Source organism: Manduca sexta, unplaced genomic scaffold (genome assembly GCF_014839805.1).
Source record: "Manduca sexta isolate Smith_Timp_Sample1 unplaced genomic scaffold, JHU_Msex_v1.0 HiC_scaffold_2878, whole genome shotgun sequence".
NCBI classification, from domain to species: Eukaryota; Metazoa; Arthropoda; class Insecta; order Lepidoptera; family Sphingidae; genus Manduca; species Manduca sexta.
Genome location: NW_023593887.1, coordinates 3,507 through 18,749, shown reverse-complemented (window position 1 = coordinate 18,749; position 15,243 = coordinate 3,507). Strand labels below are relative to the sequence as shown.

The 15,243-nt window shown below is 37.7% G+C and overlaps 1 protein-coding gene across 1 annotated transcript; it reads left to right on the top strand.

Moving 5' to 3' along the window:
• The first annotated feature begins 2,510 nt into the window (after positions 1-2,510).
• Positions 2,511-13,692, top strand: LOC119192525 (serine/threonine-protein kinase tricornered-like). Its single transcript, XM_037446338.1, is given in 9 exon segments — positions 2,511-2,605; positions 7,641-7,773; positions 8,056-8,203; positions 8,773-8,883; positions 9,193-9,434; positions 10,658-10,797; positions 11,170-11,362; positions 13,525-13,646; positions 13,649-13,692. Coding segments are annotated over 9 exon segments (1,176 nt in total). The 5' UTR covers positions 2,511-2,562.
• The last annotated feature ends 1,551 nt before the right edge of the window (positions 13,693-15,243 follow it).

Sequence of the window (15,243 nt, the reverse complement as noted above, 5' to 3'; positions counted from 1 at the left end):
CCACCGGGGACCGCTTATTGCTCCGGCACCAGGTGCAGTCTGTAAACATTGTTATGTTCCGGTTTTAAATACACTGTAGCTAGTATAATTGCTGGACTATATGAGACTTATGACTAATGTTTTAATGAGCGCAGTGTAGTGGTACGTAATGATTAGTGATACAAAGTTCTGAAGCCTCTGTTTATAGGCAGTAGTGATGCTTGCCATCACGCGGGCTACTTGCTTTGCGCTTGTAAATTTATTCCAAATTCAAATATTGATAATATAATTGTCTAACTAATTCATTGAAATTAAATAAATAATTTTTCGTTCATTTACTAATAACCTTTGAGGTGATTAATTTCTTGGACAAAAGTCTGCTTGAAACTTTAAACGGCGAAAAGGGGGGCGGGTGGAGGTGTGAGCTCAACGTCATCGAAGATGCAATCTTTGCCAAAAATCCACGTAACGCGAGGGTGAATCTCTGAACGGATTGAATCATAGTTTTAGACGGAATATTACCGCGTGCTATCTGCTGCACTTATGATCCCGTGTTCTACAATACGTTCAATTACGTTTTGATTTCTCTTACCACCTTTAAACACATACAGATGTTACATCAGACAATTACGCAGTTGTGTAAGGTTGTTTATGCCGGAGATCTGTTGTGGTGTCAGTTCTGTCTCGTTGCACTTGGTGTAATAAAGCGTCGCCGTGAACATTGAGAGTCTCCAATCGCGTATCATCAGATAGAGGCCTAACAACCACTTCAGTCACCCGCGTTAACGAACAATCGATGACGTCAAACGGCGTCAATTGATACGTGATTGTGGAGAGCACTGCGGTTGTCACTCCTTTATACGACAGTGGAGTCAGGGTGCGGTGGTGTTCAGTGGCATTAATACATACTGATCGGAGTAATGCACAGCTTAATACTTTGTCTGTAGCATGTTGCGCGTGAGTTCTTTATGTGGGAGCTAAGAGAGATTCCTTAAAATGTGGTATGAATGTTCGTGTGGAAGTTCGTAATGAGTTATGGTATGGTGTTGTTTTTTTTTTAGTATTTCATATGGGTACTCAAAGTGCATTCAATTAGTTCTTGTAAGGAAGATTCGTACATTGACACAGTTATTTACGTCATTGATTCTTTTAACTTTAAAACTGTTCTTAACATAATGCAAATCCCTTTACTTCCGCAGCATTTGGTTAAACATCATTGATGTTTTATTTGTATTCATAAGTCACGACCTACAATGACCCAGACAATAAAGCATTTTAATAGATTCTTAATTCGCCAATAGTTAGGTATTGCCTGGTCGGTCTAGTCGCGAAATATATGGCCTTTAAACTGTGAGGTTCTTAGGTAACCAGAAGCGGCAGTGTAATCGTGTTTTTATTTAAAATAACTACTATGTCATCCTAGTTTCATATTTGTGCCTGATATGAATGGGGTACTTTAAAGTTGTGGATTGCATGTAAGCTCTCTGAAGTGTTGGTGCACTGTAAAAATGCGAGTGAGTGTTTATGTTTGAAGATAGAACAATTCCTAGTCGATACTTTGTTGTCAAGAATCAGTATGTCTTATTACGTCACAGAAAAATCATTGCATGGCGCAGTTTAGCGACATTAATATTTGGCTGACCTCGTATTGCTAAGGCCTGGTTTACACGAATTTCCTTGTCGATAGATGCGAGAATTTAGGGAACTTACGTGAACGAGAAATCGTGCGTACTCTTCGTATTTCAAATATTATGGTTAACATAAATTATTCTGAAGTAAGAAACTGTAAACAGTAGTTTATTTTGAAATGTTTAATCTCTGCAGACTAGTCAATTTCTACGAATACAATTGAAACAATATAATAACTGTTTGCATTTTGTTTTTCCTTCCCTGAATATGCAATATTTGCCAAGTGTCGTGCGTCGCTCGTCGGTTGGACATTATGTTCTTGTTTATCGTCAACCAACTAGTTGTTCTGATCTTCACTGATATGAAAGGCGTTGTACTAGTTTGATTACTGGGCCTATTATGAGATTGAACATTTTAGGCCAGATAGTCGCATTACAGCAGTGGCAAAAGGTGAAATTTTCCGAAAGGGAACCCGAAACAACATATAGATGCTAGTAATGTGCATAAATGCGGTCTGGAAATTATTCTAATGATAATTAGATTTTACATAAATTACGAAAACGAATCCGTCAGAAATCGGGTCATATGGACCCTTCGCCACTGCAATTCTATTAAAATTGTTCATTTGCACTAGAGATTATCATCACCCGATTACCTACGAATTGCATCATTAAGTTGCATAAAAGGAAACAGTTGCTAAGACAGCTGGCTGCGACGTCGCAAACGCGAGATTTTTGTTCTAATAAGTCGCGCGGGATATTGCGCTTGTGTAAACCAGGCTTTAGCCATATTCGGTGATCGAAGCAAGGCCATCGGTATATTAGCAATCATTTACCATTATTTAACAGTTGTTCAAACATTGGCCGAAGTTTGGACCAATGACATCACTCCGTAGTGTGTGCCAAATGTTTGGCGGGTGACTAGTGTATTGCACGGATTTGCTCGGTTGTCGCTATGTTTAGTTCCACGCTGCATTTCTTCCACAAGAGGGGAAAGGGTGAGTGACGTAACATGTTTTTTTTGCATGCAGTAATAACAATGGGGCCGATGATAGGTGCAGTGTTGTCCATATCGACAAACGAGAGACGTTCTGTCGCTCGACGGTCAAGAGAACAATGCCAACCTGTGTTATTAAATGTACACTAAATAGCCATTATTATATTCAATTCAACGTCTTTACTATTTGTATGTATTTAGAATAGTTACAAAAACAATAATTGTTAAACTTAATTAAAAAAAAATCTACTTAATAAAAAAAGAAAATAGTTTCAATTTATTTTATATTTTTAATATTTCTTTTCCGTATGTAAAATGTGAGTCAAGTAATTTATGTTTGTTGACGTAATGTTTATATTAATTTGTGACCGCGTTGATTTATTGCTACGTCGGTTATAAATTGATATGATTGCTTTGTTTTATCTTAGCATTTAAGTATGACACATCTGAGTAATAAACTTTGTGTATATCTGATATTGACGTGGGGGATAGACTGAGCAAAATCTTCCTATAATTTACAAAGCTATAGAAAGAGTCGAAGCGACTGTGCGGGCAATATCTGACTCTTTTCTGTTTGATGTTCTGGCAAATACATTGTACAACCTCTGTGTCGCTAAATTTTTATCTCGTATTTACTTGATACGAAAGAATGGAAAATCTATTATTTAAAGTTGCTGAAAGTACAATGCAGTGTTATGGATAGTGTGCATTTGCAATCATCGACAAGGAAATATGGGTAATTATTATAAGAGACCTTCAATTTGCGAATATTTTGCTGTGACGGTCTATAATCCTCAAGCTTTCATTGAAGACGTGTAGACAGCGCATCGCGGTATGGGCCGGGGTATAATTTGTAAGCGTACGAATCGAATGTGGCTTCTACTCGCGCATTCACTTGCATCAAAGTCCTTCCGTCTTCGAGATTTAAAATTGACCTTTATTATAATCAAATAATTACTATACTTGCTTGCCCTATTGAATCAATATGCTAAAAATAATTTCGGAACCATTCAAACTATTGTTACGTAATAGGACTAGTGGACACTAGTAATAACAGCCAGAACTCCATGTTACGTTTACAAATGTCATTGAACTGCACTCGCATCCTAACATTAATCCTACAATGTTAAGTAATTACCCTAGCAACAGAGTACAGTACACTATCTATACTTATACGAAACATTTACTACTAAGTATGCCGGCTTATGTCAATATCAAACGTTATGACAGACATAATTGTGGTATTAGTACCTGTAGTTAAGTGACATGGCGCGGTTATTGCACGCTCGGTTTGAGTGAAAAGCTATAGTTTTGTTACTGTTTTGTCATTATGGCCACTCGCATGTGTCAATAAAGGCTCGTTCACATAGTGCTTGTAGTGATTAAGAGCTTGTACACACGACGTTTTTCAAACGCCAAAGCGTTTTTGATATCGTGTTCTCTACGCGTCCTCAGTGAATACAATTCTTGACTTATGTTGCATGAGTCATTTTGTTTCCAACGTATGCAAGGTGTGATCAATGGCACGACGTATAAATAAAATAAAATGCATATCATTATACATACAACATAAGCTGTGTAGTTTATGGTAAGCACCGGTGCAATTAGTACAGCCATAGTTCGCTGACATTTATGTTACAAGAACGAGCTCTTTTTTATTCGCAATAGAGTTATAAATTATATCTTAATTCTTTTTAATGACCGACTCCGCACAATAACACTGTGATGCTGTTGCTGACTTACGTCAAGAATGCTATTCAGCATTGTCTGAATGCCCTAAGACGCAAGTATAATAGGCTTCCTGCCGTCATAATTCTTGTACAGAGCAGGGTGAGTGCCGTGACCTTGCGACGCTAGAAGCCTTCCAATGACAATACGCTCGCCGAGCGTGACGCGTACTCGACAAAGATATCACGGGCGTGTAAAGTGGAGTTCACACTAGCGGGCTGAGTCGCACGATTGTGGCCTCTAGTGGTCTGTCGTAGAAGAGTTCTCGCCGGCATGGCAGTGTGAACTGTTGTGTGATTTGTTGTATTGAGATACAACAATATTAGCCAATCACAACGGCCCTATGGCTACACAATGCGAAGGCTGCCATGTGGTTAGCACTGAGAAACAGACTTGTTACCGCAGCTTTACTCCGTCCTTAGATAAAAAACGTTTATGAATAAGGGGGTAAGAAAATAATCTAAAGCACGTCGCTTCTTCGTGGGCGGTGAGACAGAGATCCCTAGTTTGTGTGGGTATCTAGAAACTAAATTTATTTTATACTATTATCAACTTCTTTTTTACTCCTGCTGTCACTGCTATTTAGCATTAGCATTAGTCGCGCTATTCATTGTCCAGTGAGTAGTAACTCTTACAGACGTGTGAAAGTCGGCCCATTGTGAGGTGTATATCTATGACATTTGTCTCTATTGTACGTTTTTTTTTACAGTTAGACGGTAAAAAAGTTTTCATTATTCCCGTTGCAATGTTTTATTTACGAAAAATAGGAATATGTACCTTTGTAGTGCGCCGACATTTTCCCAATGCAGGAAATGTATCGTTTGAATAGATTTTTTATTTCACAACAAAAAGTATAATATTGGTAGTGGATTTTTTAAGTTACTGCGGCAGAGACGAGGTCAAACCAGATTCGAATTTAAACCTAGGTGGTGGGTATCTCATATACAAAAGTCCGTCTAAGTTTCACCGATTGTAAACTTTGCACTTAACAATCATTGCGCAGGCGCTGTTGCGTTGATACTTTGAAGGGCATTGTAGCTATTGTAATTACTGGGTTTAAGATTGAGTATCTTAAGACTCAGGGTGTTAAGAGCATTCGACCGTTACCGTCAGACCTCTAAAACGGAACATAACAGACCTCGTGGAGAATGGACCAATCAAAATAAAGTTTAATGTTGAATCTCGACGATCACATATTTATTTTAATTAGCTTATTTATGGGATAGATATCGATAGTTTTAGGCTGTATGAAAATTGTAAGTACAAGATCCCATAATTATACCATTTAGCAAGACGTGAGCTGTTTCCAAAATTGACAAATATGATACACGATAAATCCTATTATTAATGAGGTTTTAATAAATCTACAATATTTATATTCCATTCGATACAACCAATGAATATTCAGTACGTTATTAATCAACGCCGCGCCGGTTTTTATTTGCACCGTCAAAACAAACACAACCGCTTTGGTTATTGTTTACGAGATATTTTCGATTGTTTCTAACTTTATTTGTTTATACGCGCGTATTGTTTTTTGTTCTCGTTTTCTTTCGATCGTATGCGTCATATCTTTAATTGTTTCGGGAATATGTACCGACATTTCCTGCGCCTTTGTCTGGTCATTTGATGAAGGTGTTTTTGTTAAGCGTGCATTAGCTGTCAAAACAAGACAACTGGACGACTTTATATTGTCCTATTTATTATTATGATCTCCAGAAATAACTAGAGTCCAGAATGTCAGATGTACAGGTTTTTTTTATTCGGACTTGGCAGACCTCCCTACAACTGATGGTAAGCGGAGTTGTGCTCCAGAAAGTATCGACTATAAAGACGGTAGATGACTATTTTTATACATTTATAAAAAAAGTATGCCATCCAAAATCTAAAATAATTTTCAAAATACACTCTCTAATAAATATGTTATAAATGCTTTGAAATTTGGTGAAAGAGATAGATGTTAAATAACAGTAATAGCAAACTGTGACGTCACCATTCATAACGCTACTTGCGTGAAAAAGAGATGGCGCGATAATCTCACCACGCCCTTTTGTTCATAACAATATTTTAAATATTATGTGTGCACTGCTGCATTTTTTAAAGCAATTTTGATGTTAATTTCACAGAAGAATATCTTTTTCTTATTAATTTCTCTAACATATAAAATAATGTGGAAAAGCAAAAAGGAAACTACCATAGTGTAAACAGGGAAACGGAGGAACTGATTTTGATTGACTTTTAGACGCTTACATTGCTTCCCCCGTACCTATCTTTTCGCAAAAACACGAGTAATATAGCATCATTAAAATTTTCACATCGCTAAAACTTCAGCGAACAGCCCTTCTACCGTCTAATTTGTATAAAAATAAACGAATTTCGCTTCATCGGGTCGACACGTCGCAATTTAATTAGGTGTTATGACTCAGTCTGTTGCTTCCAATCGATAATGTCTACGTTTTTGATAGTCTGGATGTAGCGAGGTACAGGATGGTCTGCGCCCTTAATTGCCTATTTTCTCCAGACTAGACATTGAGGGAGAGATTGACTGAGGGATGCTGGATAGGTGAAAATTTATTTCGATGTTGGAAGAGTGGGTAAAATCAATGTATTGCGAGAAGTTTTTATTGATTAAATATAACATCGCAGTTAAGTACTAAAGCTATATTATATATAATAAAAATTGTGCTATACTATAGACAAGCAGCGGAAATGATTCATATCTGCTTTTATAGCCTTGTCGAAATACCAATAATAATTGTGTAGAGTCAAAGGGTATTGGGCTCTTATGCCATGCCACTTATCACGTCCAGGAACTAGTTTTCTAGGATAAAAAGGCTATAATTATGTTCCAAGATTTGGCCAATTAGCGTTAGTTAATTTTGGCGTTTATAAAATACACCCCATTCCACACATCTAAATTTTACTCAAACATATCAGGTTTTGACATGCATTTATAATATTGGTAGTTTGCGTCCTATTTTTTGGTGAATTAGTCACTGATTAGCAATTTACGAGGCAATCTAAGGATAATTACCATATCTAGTCATTTTGCCGTAGTAAGATATTTTTTTATTGCTTTGAATGACGAGACCAGCTTGCCGTTCGTCTGATGGTAAGCTATACGACCGCCCGATAACAGTAAAAACACCATCCAAGGTGTTACAACTTGAATTACAAAGTATTGTTTGATATTCCACTGTGATCGCCATCCTGAGACATAAGATGTTAAGTCTTATTATGCCAAAAGTTACAATGGCTACAATGTAAGCTTAAGTAATTCATTTGATATGTCTGTTTGTTTGCTGCAGGGGTGCTGGAGATGACTGGCACCGATAATATACGGTTTAGCGGACATACGCTGGACAAGGCCACCAAGGCCAAGGTCACGCTAGAGAACTTCTACACAAACCTCATCAGTCAGCATTATGAAAGGAAACAGAGGTTAGTACATCACCGACCTCTTTATCCCCATCTATTTTCCTTTAGAACCGAGTACATAAAACTAAAATAAAATTTTCAAATAGTCTGGTACGGGATATAGTTTACGATAAATAAAGTGATATGATACAATATAAAATTAATATTCAGGTATAACCTTTTCGTCTTGGAAATACAAATAAAGTCATGAGAAGTGTTCAAAAACTAAAGAGTGACAATAAATTGAAGAGGGTTGGATTGGCTAATTTATACAGCGTAACAATGAGACTGTACATATATTTTCAGACTGGAGAAACTTGAGGAGTCGCTCAAGGACGAGAGCCTGACGGAGAGTCAGAAGCAGGAGAAGCGGCAACAGCATGCGCAGAAAGAGACGGAGTTCCTCCGCCTCAAGCGTTCCAGGCTCGGCGTCGAGGACTTCGAACCGCTCAAGGTAATCACCAAGATGAGTAGTATCCTCACTCCAACTCCACATCATCCTCGGTGTGCTCATGTATTCAAAGAGTCAATTTTAAGAGTCACATTGCTTTCATGATTTTTTTTTTCAAATTAATTGCCGTAATGTAAATTCTCCGAGAAGTTACAGATTCATCTTCACTCAATTTGGGAATCAATATTAATATACTGTATCCCAGTATGGTTATCTAATTTTAATACCACATAGATTTGGGAAGAGCACAATACAATTGTAAAAGTAATGCATAAAAGATCATTCAGATACCTCTCTACGAAGATGCGAAAATCTTTGTCGTCCTGTTGGAACCGGGTATACACAGGCTGATACCGGAACGCGACACACTCGACAGTAATCGTAGTCTTTTTACAACATTGTAACAGTAGCCAGAGTAACTACTGGACATTCAAGGTGTTGGATTGTGTTTCTAGTGTATATCGGCGATCGTATCACTTACCATCAGGCGAAAGGCAAGCTGGTCTCATCGTTCAAAGCAAAATAAAAACTAAACTAGTTTCGTTCTAACAGTGTCTCTGAATATGTTACAGGTGATAGGCAGAGGTGCGTTCGGCGAGGTGCGGCTTGTGCAGAAGAAGGACACCGGACATGTGTACGCCATGAAAATACTCAGGAAAGCAGACATGCTTGAGAAGGAACAGGTGCAGATGGATTTATTAATGTGTTTGTTTCTGAGATAATATTGTATTAAAAAAGTTTTTTCTCAATCACATCTGAGATCCGAGTAGGTGATGGCAAAGATCCCAGAGGTGTAAAAACTAAAAAAAAACTATAAATGCTGCCGAGTATACAAAATAAGAGCCTCTTGAACTTAACATAGGAAACCATTTTCAGGACTTTATAGTAACAACATTGTAGTCAGCACAATACTGACTATCATGATACTAAAACAAGCTTGTCTACCCTGAATAGGTTAAGAAAATTAAAACACTGCCAACCCTGATTTCCAGGTAGCACACGTCCGAGCCGAGAGAGACATCCTCGTGGAAGCGGACCATCAGTGGGTGGTGAAGATGTACTACAGCTTCCAGGACCCCATGAACCTGTACCTGATCATGGAGTTCCTTCCCGGGGGTGACATGATGACCCTGCTCATGAAGAAGGACACGCTCAGCGAGGAGTGCGCGCAGTTCTACGTCGCTGAGACGGCGTTGGCTATAGATAGTATACACAAACTTGGCTTCATTCACAGGTAATCTATATATATAAAAATGAATTGCTGTTCGTTAGTCTCGCTAAAACTCGAGAACGGCTGAACGGATTTATCTTATCTTGGTCTTGAATTATTCGTGGAGGTCTAGGGAAGATTTAAAAGGTGAGAAAATTCGAATAATTGCCGGGAAAATCCTCAAAACAGCATTTTTCTTATTTCCCCATACAAACGTTTTCTAAATAAAATGGAGAGTCAATTTGTAATTTATTACCGCTGCATAAAGTTCAAATTCGCGTGCGCGTTGGAGGATCTAATATCGCGTTCTGAAACTCAACAAAAGTGAAAGTGAATCGCGAACGCGACAAAATTGCATAGTCTCAAAATACATAGTACATAAATAGTGGTCGGCTTCGAGAAACTCAATTTTAGCTAACTTCAGTTGTTAATATAATATATAACTCAAAGGTGACTGACAGTGATATATCAAGGAACAGCCCAAACCATTGGACGGATCGGGCTAAGACTTTACATGCATAAAGCTACTATGACGTAGGCATCCCCTAAGAAAGGATTTTGATAAATTCTACCCTTAAGGGGATAAAATAGGGGATGAAAGTTTGTATAAATGTTCTTAGATTTTCGACTGATTGAACTGAAATTATAGATTGGGGATAAAATTAGTTTGAACCTATAAGTACCGGGAAAATATGTAGCAAGACTTTTATCAAACAGTGGAATTTTATCCTGGAAAACACCTTCACGCGGGCGAAGCCGCGAGCAAAAGCTAGTATTATTATATAATATAGTCAGGCTGAATTTGATGATAGTTAGGAGTGTAACAGACCAATGAGTTGAAGGTGTAGGTCCACAACACAAGGCATACACCTCTGACTTTGCATATCAATTATTATTGACTATAATGGTGAAGGAAACATCGTGAAGAACTGAAATAGTTGAGAATTCTTCAAAGAGAATTTTGATAATATGTGAAGTCTGCAAATCTGCATTAGGTCAGAGTGGTAATCTGTAAAATGGTATACATTATTTAGATTATGTCAATATGAAATCTAACACCAGTTCGGAAAGCAGTTCTCACCAGAGAAGAAAGGTAGACAATGGTGACAGCTTGGACACACCATTTAATTAATGCTGTTCACAAATATATTAACAGTACATTCCTACTACTTTTGTGTTTTAGTCGTTTTATTATATCCAATTGTAATATAAAAATAGAGTACATATTTGCATGTTTTCGTCTGCAGAGACATAAAGCCAGATAACCTGCTTCTGGATGCGCGTGGGCACATAAAGCTGAGCGACTTCGGCCTCTGCACGGGCCTGAAGAAGAGCCACCGCACAGACTTCTACCGGGACCTTTCGCGCGCTACTCCCTCAGATTTCAGTAAGTATACAGATATAAAAATTGTATTATTATAATTATAAATTTATATATATACCTACTTATACAAACATACATACCTACTTTATCCCTAAAGGTGTAGCCAGAGGTGTAAAATATTTGTGACATCCAATTGTAACCCTAGATATTGTGTACTAGGTTAAAGATTACATAATATCAAAAACAGACACGCCTCGTAAGCCGGTGTTTTTAAGTTTGATGTTTGTGATTGATCGAGAAATCAATACATCAGTTACTTAATCACAATCAAACGACACGGATTTTTTTGTCACATATTAAGCACAGATATCTTTAATATCGTACATATAAACCAAACCTTATACTATGATGATAACATACCACCGGCCTGTTCAGGCACTCTATTTAACTTCCCAGTCTCGACATCGTCGTCGGCGATGGACTCCAAACGTCGTGCCGAGTCTTGGAAACGGAACAGACGGGCGCTCGCGTACTCCACCGTCGGCACGCCGGACTACATCGCCCCCGAAGTGTTCCTGCAGACGGGCTACGGGCCGGCCGCTGATTGGTGGAGCCTCGGTGTTATTATGTGAGTACGATCGGCATGTTTGTTGCGATGCGATTTTTTTTTGTTGCCTTTTTAATGCTTTAAGTATTGATATAAATGTGGTTCGCGAATAGAGTAATTCATTATTAATGTATATTTGCAAAGCGTTGTAGTTAATAATTAATATTTATTGGTCACTCCGAAATAAGAGCATTAGCGAATTATTATTTGTATTTTCTTGTGCATATAATGCAGCGAACATGGTCTAACTGTAGCGAATGCAACTCTCTTTTTTATATTTAAACCTCTAAATATTTTATTTCTTGGGGTTCATGGAAATACTTTTATAACCCTAGCTCTCTTCACCTGCACGTAATGTCGCACAAACGATATTCTTGTGCTCTATCAACCCATAAATGTCCTGATAGTGTGTTATCGTTCAAACATCCTTAAACATGACATGTTAGAGTCCTACAATCTTACTGATATAACTGCGAATATTTGTGATAATGTTAGGATGATGTTCGAAGTAAACCAGCTGATCGAATTTGGACAAAATTTGGTACACGGGGAGACCATGACCTGGATTAACTCATAGGCTACTTTTTGTCCAGGTCAGTTGCTACCATGGGACATAATGGATTGTTTAATTGGTATTGAAATAGTTGGTAGTGTTGTTGTAAGTTGGCAAAAAAAATATATTTTAGGGATTTTCTACCGGGGCTTTCCACGCAGGGGAAGCCGCGAGCAACACCTAGTATGAATTATAAAAAAAAAATATTTCTGTGGTTGACGTTCTGATCATTGGCTTCAAGCACTAGAATAATATCTAGGGCTGGAACCGTCGATATTCCTGATAAAGGGTGCAAAAGCTGGAAGCAGACTACTCCCAATAGGTCAGTAGATATCTTTAGGGACAGTCTAAGTCCAGCATAGAATACCCTGTGGCTATGATCATGATGATGGTAGTGATGATTGGACTCTTGTATAAAAAACTTATTTGTCAAGATTTATTACATACGGGTTGAACCAAATGCACCTATGTTCGGACTTAAGGGCAGACAGCTCTATGATGATAGTGATGATTGGACGTTGTATAATGATCCTATTTCTCAAGGTCTATAACATGCGGGTAGACCGAATGAACTTGTATTTGGAACCTGAGGTTTGACAGCATTGTGCTTTTAATTTGACCGATCATAATGGTTATGACAATGCTAAACTGTATGAGGTTTTGTAAATGTTATCAATTATTAATTGGTTTTGAAAAGTAATAAAATATAGTTTTACTTAATATAATAAAATGCTTAAAATAATCAAAACATTTTAAGGAATTTGATTAAAAAAGAACTTTGTTAATATTTGGTTTGATTGAAAAGTCATATAGCAGCCTTCTATTAGTTTTGTTATGCAACTGCGACGCCTAGCTGCCATCAGTGTTTATATTATTTCAATTTAAAGCTCATATTTTATTTTATTTTGCCTGTTTTTGTTCACATGTTAAGTACGAAGCGAAAACTACAAATGTTCTAAATTTTTATTTTATTTGCGCATGCAATTGTTGCGAATTATACAAGGCTGTTACATAAAAATTATCAATGCGAAGGTTTGTTAAATCTTTGTATATTAATAGTAATAAACTCAGAAACCACTTAACCCTTTTGGATGAAATTTTACCCAGCTAGATCATGTCCTGAATATGGTATACCCTATATCCGTAGATAGAGTAAATTTTACTTGAAAAAGTCCACAGTAAGATTTTTTTTTGGAAACTCTTATAATCGGGCGATGCTGTACAGCCATATAATGTTATATCAAAATACAGGATATTTGCTGACAGTGAATTTTCCTTGAAACTAATTAAAAACATTATCTTATTCAATAATTTTAAAAAAATGCAAAAACGCCTTTGTAAATGGTTGAATTTGAACAAAATACTTGCAAACTGCTCAATGACAGAAATAGATATCATGATGACCTTGGACTACTAAAACCACTCAACCCAACCATGATTTCATTGCAATACCACAGTTATTTGTTAATCACATAGCCAACAACTTATAAATTGGTGCTTATTCTCTTTAAATAGTATACATATTTTGATCTTATTGTTTTTACATATTTAGCTCTAACTGTTAACATATCTGAATTTATAAATGAATAAAATATCTGTCTGTATATCATCATGACACCATTGTTCGCAGGTATGAGATGCTGATAGGTTACCCGCCATTCTGCTCGGAGTCACCGCAGGAGACGTACAGGAAGGTGATGTCTTGGAGGGAGTCTCTCACCTTCCCGCCAGAGATACCCATCAGCGAGGAGGCTAGGAGACCATTCTGCGCTTCTGTTCAGAACCAGATCGCAGGTAAGTGGTAAAGAGTGAAACACAAACACGCCATCATCTTCGAAGAGTCAGTCAGGTGCAAAAGAGGCTATCTATTTTTGCCATGGGTTCCGTTCTACTGTGTTAAAGTCGAGTCATCATCGCCATATTGACTAAATATTCAAGACTAGAGGGTGATGAGCAGAAAAAGCCTATATCACTTCTCCTCCACTTGACCTCAGAGTTATGTCGTAACGCACGAGAAACACATATACGCCACTGACGCAATGTGATAAAACCAAGCCATACCGGGTACATAATCCAGACTCCAGGCTGATAATGAGCAGAATAACTCTATATAAATTTGTCTCCAATTGACTCCAGAGCGGTGTTGTACCAAGCGAGTACTATTACTCGTTCTATAACTAAGCCAGCGATGGCTTGGTTTTAGTCACAAAGGTCTGAACTCTGATTGTTATACTAAAGCGGGCTGAGCTTGTAATGAATGCTGAGTTAACTTTATTCTGGTGAATTATCGCAATAGATCTGATAGTACTATGATGCAGCCTTAAAACAAGGGCCGATGACATAGGCTGTGTCCATTGACGGTTGCTAAAATTATGTCAGATTATTTTGCTGACCTTGTTTCACCGGAATAAATTGCTACGGTGGCGTTTTGATCATAACTTTAGTACTTGTACCAATATTAAGGAGGACACAAATAATAAGTAATGCTATAGAATTTTATTGATCATGGGAAAAGCTTTTCATATAATTATTACTCGTGACCCTTTGGAGCTCAACAACGAAGCTATCCCTTATATTCCACGTATACCGACTCCGGCAATCAATGTACTGGTTTTAGGGGAACTTCCCCATCAAGTACATGGCACGATTCTGGGCATTCATAAATTGTATGCTATATCTGTAAGATGTATGTGTGATGGAACGTTAGTGAGTGAGTAAGAGAGACCTATGCGCGAGAGTGAGACAGTGTGCGTTTGCGCGAGGTTGATGACACATTGTTTCACAGGATCGGTAGAATGTATTTGTAGTCTTGAGTAAAATTATAATATAATGCATTTCCACACGGGCGCCGGCCATAACGGTGATAGACGCGGCCTATGGAATAACAAAATTTCGCGGCGAAATGTCGAACGTACACTTTATCCAAATGGAGAACCGACATCGGAGACAACGTGGAGGTTTTGGATGGAACGCGTATCAGAAGTTAGTTATTGCTCGCCGATCACTTATTGGAACTGCGCAGATATAGCTTTGGTCCGAGGTGTTTTAAAGTTTTGAAGATTGAAAAATGTTCTCAAGGAATTTCCAAACTCTAAATTCTAAAAAAATGAATGGGATGATGGCAAGTCGCTGAAAAAGGGATGACGATACATTTTATCACATGTTCGCCGTGAGAGTTGGGCAAGAGAGCTAAACTTCCAGAGTACGTCGCCATACAATACAATGTAGATAGCATACCTGACTACGAGAGTAATAATGCGATATTGAACTGCATCTCAATGTATGCCACGTTAAAGGAAAATCTCGCTATTTATGAGAATGAAATCAAAGATGAATAAAACCAATATGG